This window comes from Cucumis sativus, chromosome 4 (assembly GCF_000004075.3).
Source record: "Cucumis sativus cultivar 9930 chromosome 4, Cucumber_9930_V3, whole genome shotgun sequence".
NCBI lineage: Eukaryota > Viridiplantae > Streptophyta > Magnoliopsida > Cucurbitales > Cucurbitaceae > Cucumis > Cucumis sativus.
This window is the reverse complement of record NC_026658.2, coordinates 1395833-1412623: the sequence shown is the minus strand read 5'-3', so window position 1 is coordinate 1412623 and position 16791 is coordinate 1395833. Positions and strand designations below refer to the sequence as shown.

Genomic DNA, 16791 nt, shown 5'->3' with positions numbered 1-16791 from the left:
AAATAATTAATTACTTTGTTTCAGTAACTAATTAATTAAATAATTAGACCATAAAATCCTTACATCAAACTGTGTGTACCAAATAGCATACAGCAGCATGCGCAATATATTCATATCTTCACCACTTCACCACTTCACCACTTCACATTCTTATTATACCCTTTTAAATTGGATTTCCAATTCTCAAATTAAAAATGGTTTGATTTGTCATACCTCACTTGAAAGCAAAGATAATGGTGAATTAATTTATATAATACTTAGCAACTTATATATAATCAATGAATCACCCTATCATATTCTAATTCCTCATATCAACTATTTTGTCAGCTTTCTATTCTTTTATTTACTTATATATTTTCACTTTATGGATTTTTTTTTTCCTTTTTAATTACATGAAGAAATGGATAAAATAATATTTTAACTTTTATAATATAATTAAAAGTAACTCTACGACAACTCATTTTTTTTTTTCATTAAACAACTAATTGTTTCCATCAACTCTGCCTTCTGCCTTCTGCCTTCTGCCTTCATCAGTTAATGAAAGAAACGAAACACAAAAAGAGTCAATGGACTTTAACATTTGGCTATTTTGTAAATATTTATAATTTTTTTTTTCATTTATAGAAAAAAAAAATATATATTATTTAGTATTTAATGTGGCTGGAGTTAATTAATAATGAACATGTGGGTAATTAATTAAACTTAACATTATTTTAAATTCACTAAGTTGAATTTCATTTTTGTCTGATCTTAGACATTTCTTTTTAATTTATATTATGGTTAAATTTCCTAGGAGTTTCTTAACTTTACCCAATGCATTTTTCAAGGTCATATATTTTATTTCAACTAAAAACTAAACTAAAATTTATCAATTAAATATTGAAGAAGTATGTTTAATTAAATTTATCAATTTCCATAAAATAATAGGAAATTGTAAATGAATGAACTCAAAAGAAAAGATGAAGAAGTAAAAGCAAAAGGAAAAGCCTTGAGTAATATTTGGCCCACCATGTTCATGTGTTCATGTGTTCATGCGTTCATGTCCATTCTCCATATCTCTTTTTCTTTCTTCCTCCATTTTTGGTGAGGTGTTTACTCCAAGAATGAGAACCAAAACAAGTTTGTTTTTTTGGATTGGATCTAATCTTATATAGTTCCATATCCAATTGTTTATTTTTTGTTATAGATTAATGACCTTTCTTGTAAAAAAGAAAAAAGTGCATGATAAAATATTGGAGAGATGATAGAGAAAAATTAGACCAAACATTGATTCAAAGAGACAAACTTTAACACTTTTGTTTGTATTCATCATTCTTTTTTTTTTATTATTTTTATGATTTTATTCTCTCCAAATAACTAAGTTACCCACTAACTCACATATTTAATAATTCATATTTGTTAAAAAGAAGAAAAAAAAGTTATGGTGTTTTTATTATTGTTTCCTAAAATTGATGTCACTTTCACACAAAGACACATTGTAAAGTTGAAAAATAGAACCACAAATACCCAAAAACTAACACCTTCTCTATCTTGGTAGTTGGGTCTTTGGCTAACCTTCTTTCTTTCTTCTTCTTCTTCTTCTTCTTCACCTTTTCTTTTTGTTTCTCTTCATTATTACTTTCTTTCTTTCCTTACTTTTTAAATCTTCATTCTTCTTCCTACCTTCTTAACCTTTCCAAGCTCTGTAGAATCTAAATAAACATTATTCTAAAATATATTTACGATTTAACTTCATTTAGTTTTGAATTAGTTAGTTGAGTATGCGTAAAACCGACTCAATTTAGTAAATAAGATATCAATTATTGTTATTGTTGTTATAATGGTTTGATTTTGTAATTCTATCATTCTTGAATTAGGAAAAGGAAATAAATTGTAAAACTGCTTTAGACTATGACGATGGGTTATAATTGCACACTTTGAAAATTTACAATGCTCGTACACATTTGGCTTACATTTTTGTGTTTTTAGGTTCAATTTCAACAACTAATATAAGCTTTTAAGTCTAATTTTAATATCGTTAAGTTTTATGGCTCAATTTTTATAGTTGAAAATTTGAAGGTGTAATTATAACAATTGTCATCGTTCCATTTAGGTTTAGTTTTCATAGAAAACAAATATAACATAGCTATGCACACAATTCGTTTGGTTCAAGTAATTACAAGAGTGGCTAGCATGAAATTAATTAAACTCGTAGTCATTTAATGCCATTATCGAGTATGTTTAATTAATTCTCTAAATGTTAGCGCATAAACTAAAAGTCACATTCTATAGCTTTACAAGAATGTTAAGAAATATACCAACCATGTTCTTGGGTGGAGGAACCGAATTACATCATTTATTGTCTCATTTTATGATTTTCTTATATATCAATGACTTTTCATTCCCACACCTAGTTAATTATAATTATTATCCACCTACCCAAATGATGATGGTCTCAACTCGTGACTAACTTATACACAAAAACGTCCACCAATAACATTTATAGTTCCCTACTTTACACTTGCTAATAATTCATTATGAATGATACTAAAAGACATAAATGTACGCATCAAATCAGGTAGACATGGTCCACCAAGATTATAACGTACTTAAAAAAAAAAGAGACCTCACAAGGATGCCCTAAAACACATCTCAATTTGAAAAAAAAGGTAACTTTTTAAGCATTACACATTACATTGCATTGCAATTGATGGTAGTAGGAGGCATTGGTGTTTGAGTGGGAGTTAGTTGGTAGGCCACACCCAAAAGAGAAAAGAAAAATTTGACATATTATTTTGGAGTGGGAAGTGGGGTTAGATAGATATGATAATATAATGTTTGAATATAGTTGAAATATAATGAGAAGGGTTTGTATATGTATATGCAATGGGGCCATTAATATTTGAAGCATGCATGTCACATTATATTCTTCATGGATTTATATGGGTTTAGGGGGTTTTTTCTCAAACATTCTCAAGTGCCAATCATTCCCCAACTTGACCCCATCTTCAACCATCCCCACAATAACACACATTTTAATTCTATTCATTTCTTCTTTTCTTTACTTTTTCCCTTCTCTTTCGTTTTTTTTTTTCTTTCAAAAAAACTATATTTTTGTCTTTGAATTCTCTACAACTCTCGAGAATACTTGTAGTTAGGTCTCTCAATTTTCAAAATGTAATGTTTAGTTCTTTAAGAATAGGTTTAGATCGTTCTTGAATTACTTTTATTAATAAAAGTTTAGGCTGCATAATTGTAAAAGAATTTGTAGATATAACAAAATTTAGAGACGAAGGTTTGGAAGTTGATTAGTTAATATACTATCAATGATAAATTATATCGCTATTATATATAGTTTGTTGGTCCATTCATGTTTTTTTTTAATATACTTAAATTATTAGTACAAAAAGTGTTACCTATTTAAATAAGAGAAATTGCATTAGATGACAAAAAAAATTAGAAAAAAACAGCTCATAACACATCTTTTTTGCATATTGCAAATTTGGTAAATATGACAGTAATTTGCTTTTAAATTTGCTAGTTTTGCAAATTTAAAAGTGTAAGTGACATGAACTCTATTATCATAAATTTTTTGTTATTGTTGCAAACTTCCCTTTGAATAATCCTAAAAAAATTTAATACACGAACCTTTTAAATCTATTCTAAAAAAATTATATTTTAAAATTTTAGGAACCAAATTATATACTAACACTTAGTTTAAAAAATTGCCTAACAAAAGGTTGGAGAGGAAGAAGAAGATATTTTTGTATTTTGTTTGATGAAAGAATGTTCACACTAAACAAAATGATTTAACATTTAGCGTGAGTCAACTGTTCAATTAATCCATTTTTCTCGATAATGTTACTATTTCACTAATTGAAGTTGGACCCACGCTAGGGAGCATGACCCGAAACAATAACATACAATACATAACCATATATTATATATATATATATGCTTTTATGTAATAATTAAGTGTGCAAACTTTTTCTTTTCTTTTTGAACTTCTAAGAGACTTGTAAAGAAAGCAAAGCTCTCCAAAGCCTTTCCACATTTTGTATTCTACAATCATACAATGGAGAAATTTGGAAAAGGCAAAAAGAGATAAATCAAACATCTTTCTATTTCGTAATTCATAATAATAATAAACTTTGCTTTTAACACTTTAAAGTGAATATAAATAGTTTTGTGCATTAATTTTGGTGCATTGGCAGTTTCCAATTTAAAAGCCCAATTCCCAGAGTTATTATTATTATTATTAATTATTGTGGGTTTGGAGTTTGAATTTAGTATTTTTCCAGAGTCAAACTCCCCTATTTTTAAAATCATTTCCCATTCACCTTTTCCTTTTCTCATTACACAAATTGGAAGATGTTCAATTGGGACATTTTTCAACATTAGTTTCTTTAAGTCCCACAATTTCCTTTTCATTTTGCAACATTTTTTCCAATTCAATAAATATATATGGATTGAGCTGTGGCTTCATCTACTTTTCTTTTAGACACGTTACATAAACTTGAAATGTTTCAAAGCATGGCAATAGCAGAAAGGATTTCCAATATAATATGCATTGTTTTCCTTCTAAAATTCATTTCAGCAATAAAGGAGGTGATGGGACCTTTTTTTCCTTTTCCTTTTTGTACTATCAAATTTGATGGGTCTTGAATTTTTCTTCACAAATAAACAGTACTGTCCTCTCTACTCATTTTCCAATTAATATTACATATCACTGCTCCAATCTTCGTTCCCAGTGAGTGCAGTGTTAGGGTTATTGAAGTTCAATGCATATGAGTTACTAATTTAACTAACCATACAAAATAAGTAAGGTTGAGTCTTTCATTTCCAGTGTTCAAATTAGTTTACTCTCAAACGAATGTGTTATTTTGTTAGAATGGTAATATCGATTCTATAAAAAGATCATGAAAAACAAAAAATACATAAAAGTATAAGAACAAAAAAACACTTCATTTTTCAAAACAAGTTTTTTTTTTTTTTTTTCCAATTGATTGAAATAGAGAAATATCGTTTCATGTTATGTCATATTCTATAACATGATAGTGACAATACATACATTTATTATTATTATTATTATTATTATTATTATTTTAATAAAATATAATTTTGGTATCTCTATTTTAAAATTCATTCAATTTTAGTATTATTTATTCTAACTTTAGATGTAATTTTTTTAAATCATAAACATAATAAATACAATTTATCTAAATAAAAACATTGGTCACTTGCTATATCATTGAACTTAGACTATGTTTCAATAAGGTTAGAAAGGTAATATTGATTCTATAAAATAAAAAGCCCTAATTCATGTTTTATAATATCACATTCATATTCACTTTAATTTTAAAGGCTATTTTCTAAGTATTTATTTAATATTCACTCATCTTTTTAGATATATGGTATGGTGGTTATGTAAGAATGATATGATTAAGAAACTTTGAATATAGTAACAAAACTAGTTAATTGATACACTTTTATGATAAAATAAAAGATAATTACTAAAGATAAATTTGAATGATGTATGATTGTTCATGAATTCAAAGAAAACATTATTAGTAGTGACAAATTAGAATAATTTTGAAGAATTGTGTTTTGGTATGATTTGAATGGTGAGTGAGAGAGAGGATGAAATATTGAAGTGGATATAAAGGAACCATGGGACATGGTGGGGCTTTTCTTGTAGGTTAGTGAAAAAGCAATGAAGCAAATAGGGGAAGGGGAAGGGGAAGGGGAAGGGGATGACTTCTTTTTCTTTTCTTTTTTTCTTTAATAATAATATGGAGATTATGAGATTTAATTATATTTGAAAATAATATAAACTAATTACGAGACGAAATTTGAACCTTCAAAGTAGATGTCTTAGTCAGTTAACCCTAGAAAGGAGTTGATCACGAGAAGTGACACCACTAACGCTGATGACGCTTCCTCCTTTCTTTATTCAACTTTTTAAAAAGAATAATACGAGAGGAAAAATATTTTTTGAATCTTTGAATATTAGGATTTAATAATCAATTTTATTTTTTATATATTTTTTAATATTTAAATGTACATCAGATAACTTATTTTATGTGACAAATTGATTTCATTAATTTCTGATGTTGATGATATTGTCTTCATTTTTTAAGACAAGTTTTTGGAAGTATTTTGAATGGAAATTGAAATTCACATTTAATGTCACATGTATATATTTTTTTTTATTAAAAAATTTAAAACAATACAAAATTGTAAATTACCAAACATTTTATTTTAAAAAAAATAAGATTTTATACAAATTCAATTCAAGACGAAAAGAAATATTAAATTATAAAATATGCTAAAATATCATATAAAATTAATGAGACTAAATCAAAATAATACATAAGAGATTATTATTAAAAAAATTTAAGTATTTGTTTGAAACCTAAACAAAATTTTTTATAAAGAGTTTTTAATCGATGACAACGAGTCTAAATTGTAAACTTAATTAAATTACTTTTGATCATGCTTCAACATTAAACCCTAATTTGATTATGATTGAGGCTATCTACTATTATATCATTATCTTCTCATTGTTATTGTCGTTATTGTCGTTACTGTTACAGGTCAATTAGTAAGAGTAACTGTAACATATTCAACAGTGAAAATATTTGATATACGAGGACAAACACAATCAAATTGTTCACCTTCAACTCTAGAGTTAAACTAATGCACTTGTTGATTATAAATTTAACTACGTAATCGACATTTTGTTAATATCACACATGCATAATAGAAACGAGCAATCGATAAATAAGGGTAAACAAACGGGACCTACTTTTGGAAAAGAAAACTAATGGTTGGGATGGATAAGAGTTTAGTAGGAAGAAGGTATAGTTATGGGGAATGAGAGAGTGAAAAAATGAATGATGGAGAAAATTTTACATGGGAAAACAAAAAAGAAAGGGAAGATCTTTTACCACAAGCCTCATCAAGCTGACAAAATTCCTCTCATGTCATGATGTATCATACCCACTTTTTCCTCCATTTTAATACTTACTTTTTTGTACATTTCTAAAGTCTCATCATTATTGCACTTCTCTCTCTCTCTCTCTCACATTCCACCATTCCCTTTTCCTTCCTTTTCTACTTCAACCATACATTTTCTTACTCCACATTTAAGAAATGTATTAGATTCCCTAAGTAGAGGTGTTGGAGCTACGAGTTCGACGATTACTCTATATAATTTTTAACGTACACGAAGAAGAATGAGTTGAAATCAAGCTGCTCACCAATTTGTTTTAATAAAATCAATTTAAAGGTAGATTGCGAGTATGTATGTTTGATTTTGTCAAGAGGGTGACAAGAGTGTACTTGTCTAATCCATGTATTATAAAAGTTTTTCTTTTAGTACAAGTGTACACCATGCAAGAATCAAGAATCAAACTAGCTTAAATTGTAAAAATGGTTAAAACCATTAAACCTATTTGTTTAGTGTAAAAACTAAAATTTTTTGAGAAATTTTCTAAAACTAAAATAAATTTGTAAAAGAGATGTTTTTAAATATAAGAAAATAAAGGAAGTAAAATTGTAATTAAAATAAAAAGGAGTGTTAAAAGGTAGAGAAAAATAAAACAAAGGCTAATCTAACCTGGAGAATATTTACACAGAAAGATGCATTTAAAAGAAAACAAAAACTTACAAAGAGCATCATCATCATCACTATCCTGTTCTTGTTCCTGTTTCTGTTCAATCCTGCCACACTTTGTTTTTATAAATTAGAGTGTTGTATAAAAATCAACCACCAAGACAAAAGAACAAAACAGTACTCCTTTCCTTTGCTTGTTCTTCATTCATTGGATTTACAAAACTTACAAACAAATCCAAACATTTTTTTTGAATATCCATTAACCACACACAAAGAGAGAGAAAGAGAGAGAGAAGAGAGATCTTGAGTTGAACAGTGGCCATGTTCCCACTGTTGGAATTGCAAAAAATAAAAATAATGGGGACCCAATCTTTGAAATTCATCATCATTACAAAACAACAACTCTTCCCCTTCTTTTTATAAAACCATTCCCATTTCTTCTTCTTCTTCTACCCCCATTTTCTTTTCCTTTCTCTCCCATTTCTTCTTCCCCCATTTCTTCACCATGTCTCTGTTCCCCTTTGCTTTCCTCTTGCTTTTCTTCCACTTTCTTCCTAAAGCTTACTCTTCCCCTTATCTTCTTGACAAGATTTCTTCCTTACCCGGTCAACCCCTTGTTGGATTTCGTCATTATTCTGGCTATGTTAATGTTGGTGATCGTAATCAGAAGGCTTTGTTTTATTATTTTGCTGAAGCCCAAGTCGACCCTCCTTCTAAACCCCTTGTTCTTTGGCTTAATGGAGGTGATTTTCTGCTTTTCTACAGACTTTTGGGTAATGGGGTAATCCCCATTTGGGGTTTTTCTTTATTTTTTGTTTATTCGGGTTGTTGTTCGTTGCAGGTCCTGGATGTTCTTCTTTGGGAGTTGGGGCATTCTCTGAAAATGGACCGTTTCGGCCTAGAGGGGAGGTTTTGGTTAGGAATGAGCATAGTTGGAATACAGGTTTGGATTGTAATGCCTGCTAAAGTGTTTGATGAAATGAGTTTGGTTTGCTTTTTTGAAGACTTTGTGAGTGTTAATGGGTTGTTGTTACTTTGTTTGTTTTGATGTTCAGAAGCGAATATGTTGTATTTGGAGACGCCTGTGGGAGTGGGGTTTTCGTATTCAACTGATACTTCTTCATATGAGGCTGTGGGAGACAAAATCACAGGTGGGAATATGTGAATATGAAGTTGTTTGGGATAATTTTTTTTGGTTCTGTAATTTTGTTTTTCTGTAAAGTGAGATGATGGTAGTTTCCGACGTTGTTGAAAATAACTTCCTACCTTCATAAGATAAAGACCACTTCAAGGTCAACTTCTTCAACTTCCTAATTGCTTGGTCCCTCTCTTCTTTTGTTTGTTAGTAAGTGAAAAATGCTTCTTTGCCTTTTCTACCTTTTCCCCCCTTTCTTTTCCTTCTCTTCTTTTAATTGTTTTATCATTTTTCTTTTTCTTTTTGGTGGAAACTGCACTTTTGCCATTTTCAGTGACACTGTTCTAGTAGGAAAAAGAAAATTACAAAAATAACTGTAGTAACTTTCATTTTGAATCATTATTATAACGTATAAGTTTAGTAGTGCTTTGAAAAGGAGCTATTAAGGACAAAGGTTTGATAAGGTTTTGGAGTAATGGAAAGTTTAATTGGTGGTGGGTTTTGTATTCTTCCTTTAAAAAAGTAAAAAAAAAAAAAAAGAGAGAGAGAGAGAGAGAAAAAAACTATCTTTCTTTTATATGTTTTGTTTCTAAGTGGATGTTTGTGATGCTTATGTTTGATATATCTGCAGCAAGAGACAATCTGGAGTTCTTGGAGAAATGGTTTGTCAGATTCCCACATTACAGAAACCGAAGCTTGTTCATTACAGGAGAAAGCTATGCTGGTATGATATCATTTCTCCTCAAAATTACATCTTGAATAGAAAAGCAAAAAGGGGAAGAAAAGCAGAATAATAATCTTTTTCTTGATTTCTGTAGGTCATTATGTTCCCCAACTGGCAGAGCTTATGGTCCAATCTAACAAAACTTCATTCAACCTCAGGGGCATTGCTGTAAGTAAAAAAAATTCAACCCCGTTTTTGAAATCTAAACTACCAGGACCCCTAACAAATGCACCGTTGATATCAAATGAGCTCATACATGAGCTTTGTTCTAATATCGTGTTGGAGGTACCTCTAGATTCATTAACTTAACGAACTGTTTATATGTCCATTTGCAGATTGGCAATCCTGTTCTAGAATTTGCTACTGACTTCAACTCAAGGGCTGAGTTCCTTTGGTCACATGGATTAATATCGGATTCAACATTTAAAATGTTCACGTCAATGTGCAACTACTCTCGTTATGTGGGTGAGTACTACAGGGGGTCTGTTTCACCCATTTGCTCAAGGGTGATGAGCCAAGTGAGTAAAGAAACCAGTAGATTTGTTGACAAGTATGACGTTACCCTTGATGTGTGCATATCGTCTGTGTTCTCTCAATCCAAAATCCTCAACCCTCAAGTGAGTAGTGAACCAGTTAATTCACTTCTTTTTCACTTTCTCAGAATCTAACTAAACTTTGATTCCAATCTTCTTCATTGTGTGTAGCAAGTAACCGAGTCGGTTGATGTCTGTGTGGAGGACGAAACAGTTAACTATCTCAATAGGCAAGATGTACACAAAGCACTTCATGCACGTCTAGTGGGAGTGAGGCGATGGGCTGTTTGCAGCAGGTACAGACTTCTTCATACTAACAATACTCACCAAGAATGAAAAATCTTGATGTATTTTCATAAGAAGCTTGATGTTCATTCAGATTGACATTTTTCATTTGAAATTGATAGCATACTGGATTATGAGCTGTTGGACCTAGAGGTGCCGACTATCAACATCGTGGGAAAACTGATCAATGCTGGAATACAGGTGTTGGTCTATAGGTATGTGAAAGTGAAACTTCTCTTGGGGTCATTTCATGATACTTGTCAATCCTAAAGCTGTTAAAGCTGACTGTATCAAACATCTTGTATTTTCAGTGGAGATCAAGATTCCGTCATTCCACTCACAGGTAGTAGAACGCTTGTTCACAAACTGGCCAAAGAGTTGGGACTACAAACAACCGTACCTTATCGAGTCTGGTTCGAGGGGCAGCAGGTAAATCTTGTTGCCTAACAACCCCATAAACAGTTCAAGAAAAACTTTCTTGTTCTTGACAATAAAGTTAGAATTATTTGAGATATGAGTGAATTTGGATGGTTCTTGCTCTTCAGGTTGGTGGGTGGACTCAAGTTTACGGCAATATTCTTTCCTTTGCCACAATCAGAGGGGCATCACATGAAGCACCATTTTCACAGCCTGAAAGATCATTGGTGTTGTTCAAGTCATTTTTACAAAGTCAGCCTCTACCAGAAGCTTTCTGATAGATAATTCAGGTCGAGCTCGTGATCGAAGAGAATGGAGTTCGATTGCTTAAATAATAATTTGAGAGTGAAAATTTATTTCCCATGTGTATCAACACTGGAATGGAAGATTTTTGTAAAGGTCATCAGTCAAAAGGAGAAAATTGTATTAGAAAAGAGGGACGAACAGCGCTCTTTTTGTCCTGTTTCATGAATTCTGTAAATTCTATATCTTGAGTCATCTTATTGTGAAAGCTCATTCGGACAAAAATGAGAAGCAGTTGGAACTTTGGGAGAAGAAGAGAGTTTCATTAGCGATGTATTTCAGATTGTACAACATTTTCTGCCAAGAATTTTCATAATATTTAACTGTAACTAGAATGAAATGGAATGTGTTCATGGTGTTCTTAGCGAGTGTTTAAAATATTGAGAAACAACAGTGGGAGCTTGGACTTGCATTTCCATGCAACTAAACTCTAAAGCTAGGATAGGTTTTGACAATAGTACAGATGTACAAAGGCTTTGCTCATGTTCCCCATATTCTCCAGTTCTTGTAATGTGAGAATGGTGGTCTCCATCTTCTGCTCTGTTTAATGCAGGAATCGAGACAGTTGCTGGCTTTACAGCTCGCACCCTAAATGCAAATTATATATTCAAATGCTCCAGTTGAAAGAAATATTAAACTTGACTATCTTAAATTTAATACAAACCGGCATCGAATTTGACAGGAATATTTGAGTAGCTCAGGAGTATATTCTGTGTGCCCACTGAAATTTTAGAACAATGGAAGTGTCATGAGCCACTGAAGTGCAAATTTGGCAAACATAACCATTTATACATTGGAAAATTCAGTTACCTATAACTTGGGAGAGACATTTTGATAGCTGGTCCCATCCATTTGCTGAAAGGAACTGCCAATATCAGCTTGTTATCAGAAACACAAGGAACTTTCAATTTGAACAGGAAAATCCAACCAATAAAAGTTTACTCACTACTCCTTGAAAGTTGGGACTAGGAAAAGAAAAGTTCATAAACCACAATGGTGCGCTTTAACATGCAAAAAGAACTGTCCACTAATCTTTGAAATTAAGGGATATAGATCAGAACACATTATATCAACCACTAAAAAATTAACTAACCTTTTTGATGTAGGGCATCCTATTTTATGGTTTTCCATGGAACATGTTCAATGTCCCACATCAACCGCAAAGATTATCATAGATAGATTTGATGCAACATGGAAGATATAATCAGCAAGACATACAAGCAGAGAGCTGTACATTTTTTGACAACAATCCTAGAGCACTGAAGTTTTCAGAATATTCAGTGTTAGTGATGCCACTTTCCTAAGAAGATCAATAAAATTCTATCAGATGATAAGGATCTGAAAGACAATGCAGAAGAAATATGACAGAACACATCAAAGGTATGACGTTGATGAAGAGTAGTTGAGATGAGCAGGGCTAATTTTTTCTCTTTCAAAAGAAGTATTAAGCAATATTGGCTCCATAATTAAGCAGCTCACCAGAAAAAGAAAGGTTGATATTGCAGACATCCATTGAAGTAGGACCCTTCACTTCAGCCACTTGGACATGCTCCTGATTCTTTTGGTTGTGGAAATTACTATTCCCACGTAAGAAGCTGAGAAGTCCTTTCTCACTCTGATGCTTTGGAACTGCCTCAATCCTCTGTTTCAGATGACGACGTCGTTTCCGTTTAATACATTAGTTCTTGTTGATGTTGCTCAAAATGTTAAAAAGTGTATAGAGATAATAGTTGAGTGAATCCCAGCTGATCAGGAGTATATGTATATTGTTTGAAGGTCAGATGATTATTGTTATTGCCAATATTATAGAGAAGAATAATTACTGTGAGTGGATGTTGCAATACTTCTTAATAAAAGGGTCACAGCATTATAACATTGATCAAGCATGTATCAAGGAATTACATATTGAAAAACCATAATATTTAAAATTGTAGCCTACCTTTGTAAACCTAGCAACTTGACTTGGAAGCCCTACTTCCTGCAAGAGAGAAGAATGCAATAAAGTTAATAGAAAAATGAACCCAAAAAAAAAAAAAAAATAGTAGGATGTCGGGCATTGCATGTCATCCCTCACAAAAGATCAAAATCAATATTATTCTTGTTGGTGATTTATTCTTCGTTAGTTCTATAATAACCAGATTGCACTCATCTCTATGCATCTCCTTAAACCACAAAAGAGAAAAAACAATCTTTTTTAGACACTTGGGTGGACGACACAACGATGTGTTCAACTTCGGTTGCATCAAAGTATTTTTCAATTCTTCAAATATATCATTTTAGACAGGTTTTATGAATTGTCAAACAAGACTTGGTCTTACTCTACACCCAGGCAAAAGAAGCACTTTAAAATCTAAAAATGGGCAACAGACTATAAAAATTTCAGCATTGGGATAAAAGGATGGGGCAATATCGATATAGATAGTGAAGTCATTGAAGGAAAACCTAAATGAAAGAGAGAGGACACTGCTGATGGTGCTAGATAACTCAACCAAGCTTCACACTCCATTTATAACACCTATATATATAGCTTCAATAGCTACCTAGTACTTTGCCAATTGTTTTATTATTTTTTTCATAAAACAACTTTCATTAAATATATATATATATATATATATATATATATATATATATATATATATTAGGACAGAAAAAACAACCAGCCTAACAAAACGCCCCTACTAAAGGAAGAGGGTCCAACTAAGAGAAATGTTTTCTAAAGGAAAAAAGAGCTTCGAAAACGAAGACCAAAGAGATGAAATTTCATCGGGGACCAAATCTCTTAAGGGTCCCTTTCCCACCCTCTAGACACCTTATCGTTCCTCTCCCCAAAATATCTTGGTTTTATGGAAACTGAAAGTCTACAATATCTAACAAGGACGGTGCTCAAGAATTCCTTCTTACAGAAAACTTTTAAGCTACAAGTATAACTTTGAAGAGAAGTATGAACTATCGTTGCCATAAAATTATGGCAAACATTTGGAAGTCAAAAGGAGAATGCTATCCACTTCTAAGGTCTGGGTAATCCATTATGTTATCACCTTGAAAAGTTGGAATTAAGACCATAAGACATATTTTGAATGACTAAACGGGTGTTAAGGATCCAACTTGAAATTGGTGGGAGTGAGCTATTAAAGCTCATGTCATTTCTTAGGCTCCAATTAGAATAGTCGTATTTACAACCATTTTAGTATAACCTACAATCATCTATAGTTGTACTATTTAAAACCCCTATTTGCTATCGTGTACTGTTTCTTACCCATCCTTCCTCTCCCTCTTATGTTAAAGTGTTTACAATTACCAACTCAGACTAAAATAATCTTCACCCCAAACACAAACTATTACAATCCAAACTAAAACAGTTTGCACCCGAACACATGTCACATACTATTATAACTATCAGGCTATAACAACCAACTTAGCTTGCTTAAAAACACCTTTTCAAATACTTAGAAAGTCATTCTGAATAAAGACTAAATTTCAGTAGCACCTAAAGTGTTATAAGATGATGAGCCAATGAAAAGATGGAATTTACAAAATCATCCTATTGTGTATGTCTATTGATACTCTCGATTCTCGCTCCTCACTCTCGTAACTCATTGATTTTTTTTTTTTTTTTTTTTGAGTTTTCACTCCTCTAAAATGTTCGTAGTAATTAGTGGTTAGAATTTAAAAGAAAAAAGGAGAAAAAAAAAGAGATTTACATTAGTAAGTCACTGAATGAGGAAAAGAAATAAAAAAAAATAGAAAGAACAGCAAGCAGAGGGGATTGAGAGCGAGAGTTGAGTATTACCATACACATTAGAGTAGATTATGTAATTTCACCCAATAACACAAGGTCATAAAACTTAGGGCTATTTTCAAATATAGCAAAATGAAAAAAAAAAAAGTTTACAAAATATAGCAAATAATCACAATCAATCTAATAAACCGTGATAGAGTCATTGTAATATTTTGCTATATTTGAAAGTATTTTTAAAAGTTTTGTTATTTAAAATGATTTTCCTAAAACTTGTGTCCTTTCAGAGTGGGCTTGATTTCATTTGGGCCTTACCAAATGGGTCATGTATACATTGAACCCTAAAGTGATGCATGATAACTTCCATTTCTACCAGGCTCTACTATACCACACATATATGTACTATGAAAATTAAAAAACTTCTCCACTTTTGCTCATTGGATAAACCAAGAATGGGATATGAGTGTCTTGGGAAAAGTAGTATATTGATAATTTGGCATATCCCTCCACTCATATATATTGGGGGTAAAGAATGGTTAGAAGAGACTACAGGGCAGATGGAGAACAAACAATATTCAGAATGTTCAAATTACCACAGAAACAGACATGGGATGATAACAAGTTCACAAAAATTTGTTTCAAATTCCATACAAATCAAGCCTCAGAAATCAATATCAACAATCCTTCAAATGCCATACCTTTCTTCCATGATCACAAGCTTCAGCACTGTTCACTAGAACCTTAGCTGCCCATCTGCTTTCATAAAAGAAAGCCAAGTAAGAATCAACAATAATGTAGAAGAAAAAAAACTAGCAAGAAACAAGACATAGGTCTACCCAAATTCTATGTTCTTGCAAACCCCTTTCATCTTATTTTATACTCATCATTCAAACTATACCACCACTCCACTGCAGACCAGACCCAAGCCGGTCCAAAAAAACCCAGCTTCACTTAATAACCGGTTCAACCAGAACATTGATCAAACTAATCAACCAAACAAAATTACAAAAGTATGCCACTAAACATTCAACCACTCTCATAATCATCAATGGAACAAAAGGGTGATAGAAAAAGCATACGCGCAAGAGGTTGGGCGGTTCCAAACAATTCCAGAAATTACTACAAGCTGCCAAAACAAAATCAAAACATGGGGTTCTATATTAGCTAAAGCACCAAATTTCCATTGATTTAGTTTCAACAAAGAAAGAAAGATGAAGGCAAAGAGAGAAGAAAAAGAAAAAGAAAAACCAGACCTCATCAAAAGTTCCTGCTGGACTGTCATCATAGTTAGCAAGAAAAAACCCACCAAGAGTATAACTGTAGAGGGAGAAACAGACAGCAACAACACATTTTAAGCATACATTAAACAAAAGCACACTACTAAATCATATCAATCCAGCCACATTTCATGATTTCAACACACCCATTAATTGTATCTTCAATTATCAGAGAAATTAAACAAAATTCACAATGATTAAAGAAATACCCAAATGCTTCAACAAGTCTCAACTCCTTAGGAATACAAGCTCGAGCAGTTGTAGCCTTAACAAGATGGAGTTGATACAAGGCCCTGAGAAATGGGGAAAAAAAAGAAGAATGAAGAAAAAGTAAAATGGAAGTTTTGAATTCATTAATAATGACCTTCCTCTGAACATCCATGGAGGTTTGCCATAGCCTGATGATGAACATTTTTGGTCTCCAATTTCCATGGAAGTTCAGTGTGGAAAGGAAGAAGAGAGAAATGGGATTATTATTATCCAATTTGAAGGATAAGATATGGTCCATAATATATGGAGGTTTGTAAACGTGGCACCATTTTAAGCAACATCTTAGTCTTAGTCAGCACATCCTTCCTTTTCTTAACCAAACTTTTTGGCATTTTTCCAAAAATTAAATTATATTACATTCCATAATTCTTCAAAAAGTTAAAAAAATTTCTTTTCAATCTTAAGTAACTCCAACATAGTAACAATTTATTACGTCCTTTTACTCAACAACATCACGTTTATTCATCTATAATGAAAATTAGTGTTGGTGTCATTGTAATGAAATTTCATCTAT

At 31.6% G+C, this 16791-nt stretch overlaps 2 protein-coding genes across 3 annotated transcripts; one reads left to right on the top strand and one right to left on the bottom strand.

The window, feature by feature from the left end:
• The first annotated feature begins 7935 nt into the window (after positions 1 to 7935).
• Positions 7936 to 11334, top strand: LOC101204091 (serine carboxypeptidase-like 45). The gene is made up of 10 exons (XM_004152108.3): positions 7936 to 8340; positions 8439 to 8540; positions 8653 to 8748; positions 9364 to 9456; positions 9551 to 9624; positions 9792 to 10073; positions 10161 to 10285; positions 10397 to 10489; positions 10586 to 10703; positions 10820 to 11334. The coding sequence occupies exons 1-10, from the start codon at positions 8103 to 8105 to the stop codon at positions 10967 to 10969; spliced, it is 1371 nt and encodes a 456-aa protein (XP_004152156.1). The 5' UTR covers positions 7936 to 8102; the 3' UTR covers positions 10970 to 11334.
• On the bottom strand, positions 11255 to 16525 carry LOC101204328 (protein NEOXANTHIN-DEFICIENT 1). Of its 2 annotated transcripts, XM_004152109.3 has the most exons (10): positions 16372 to 16525; positions 16217 to 16300; positions 15984 to 16047; positions 15810 to 15856; positions 15429 to 15483; positions 12934 to 12972; positions 12474 to 12636; positions 11805 to 11859; positions 11659 to 11715; positions 11255 to 11582 (listed from the first exon to the last, which is right to left on the bottom strand). In XM_004152109.3, the coding sequence occupies exons 1-10, from the start codon at positions 16437 to 16439 to the stop codon at positions 11345 to 11347; spliced, it is 870 nt and encodes a 289-aa protein (XP_004152157.1). In that variant the 5' UTR covers positions 16440 to 16525; the 3' UTR covers positions 11255 to 11344. The 2 variants fall into 2 exon arrangements, with proteins under 2 accessions (XP_004152157.1, XP_011653014.1); XM_011654712.2 differs by having other exon boundaries at positions 16217 to 16479.
• Between the last annotated feature and the right edge of the window lie 266 nt (positions 16526 to 16791).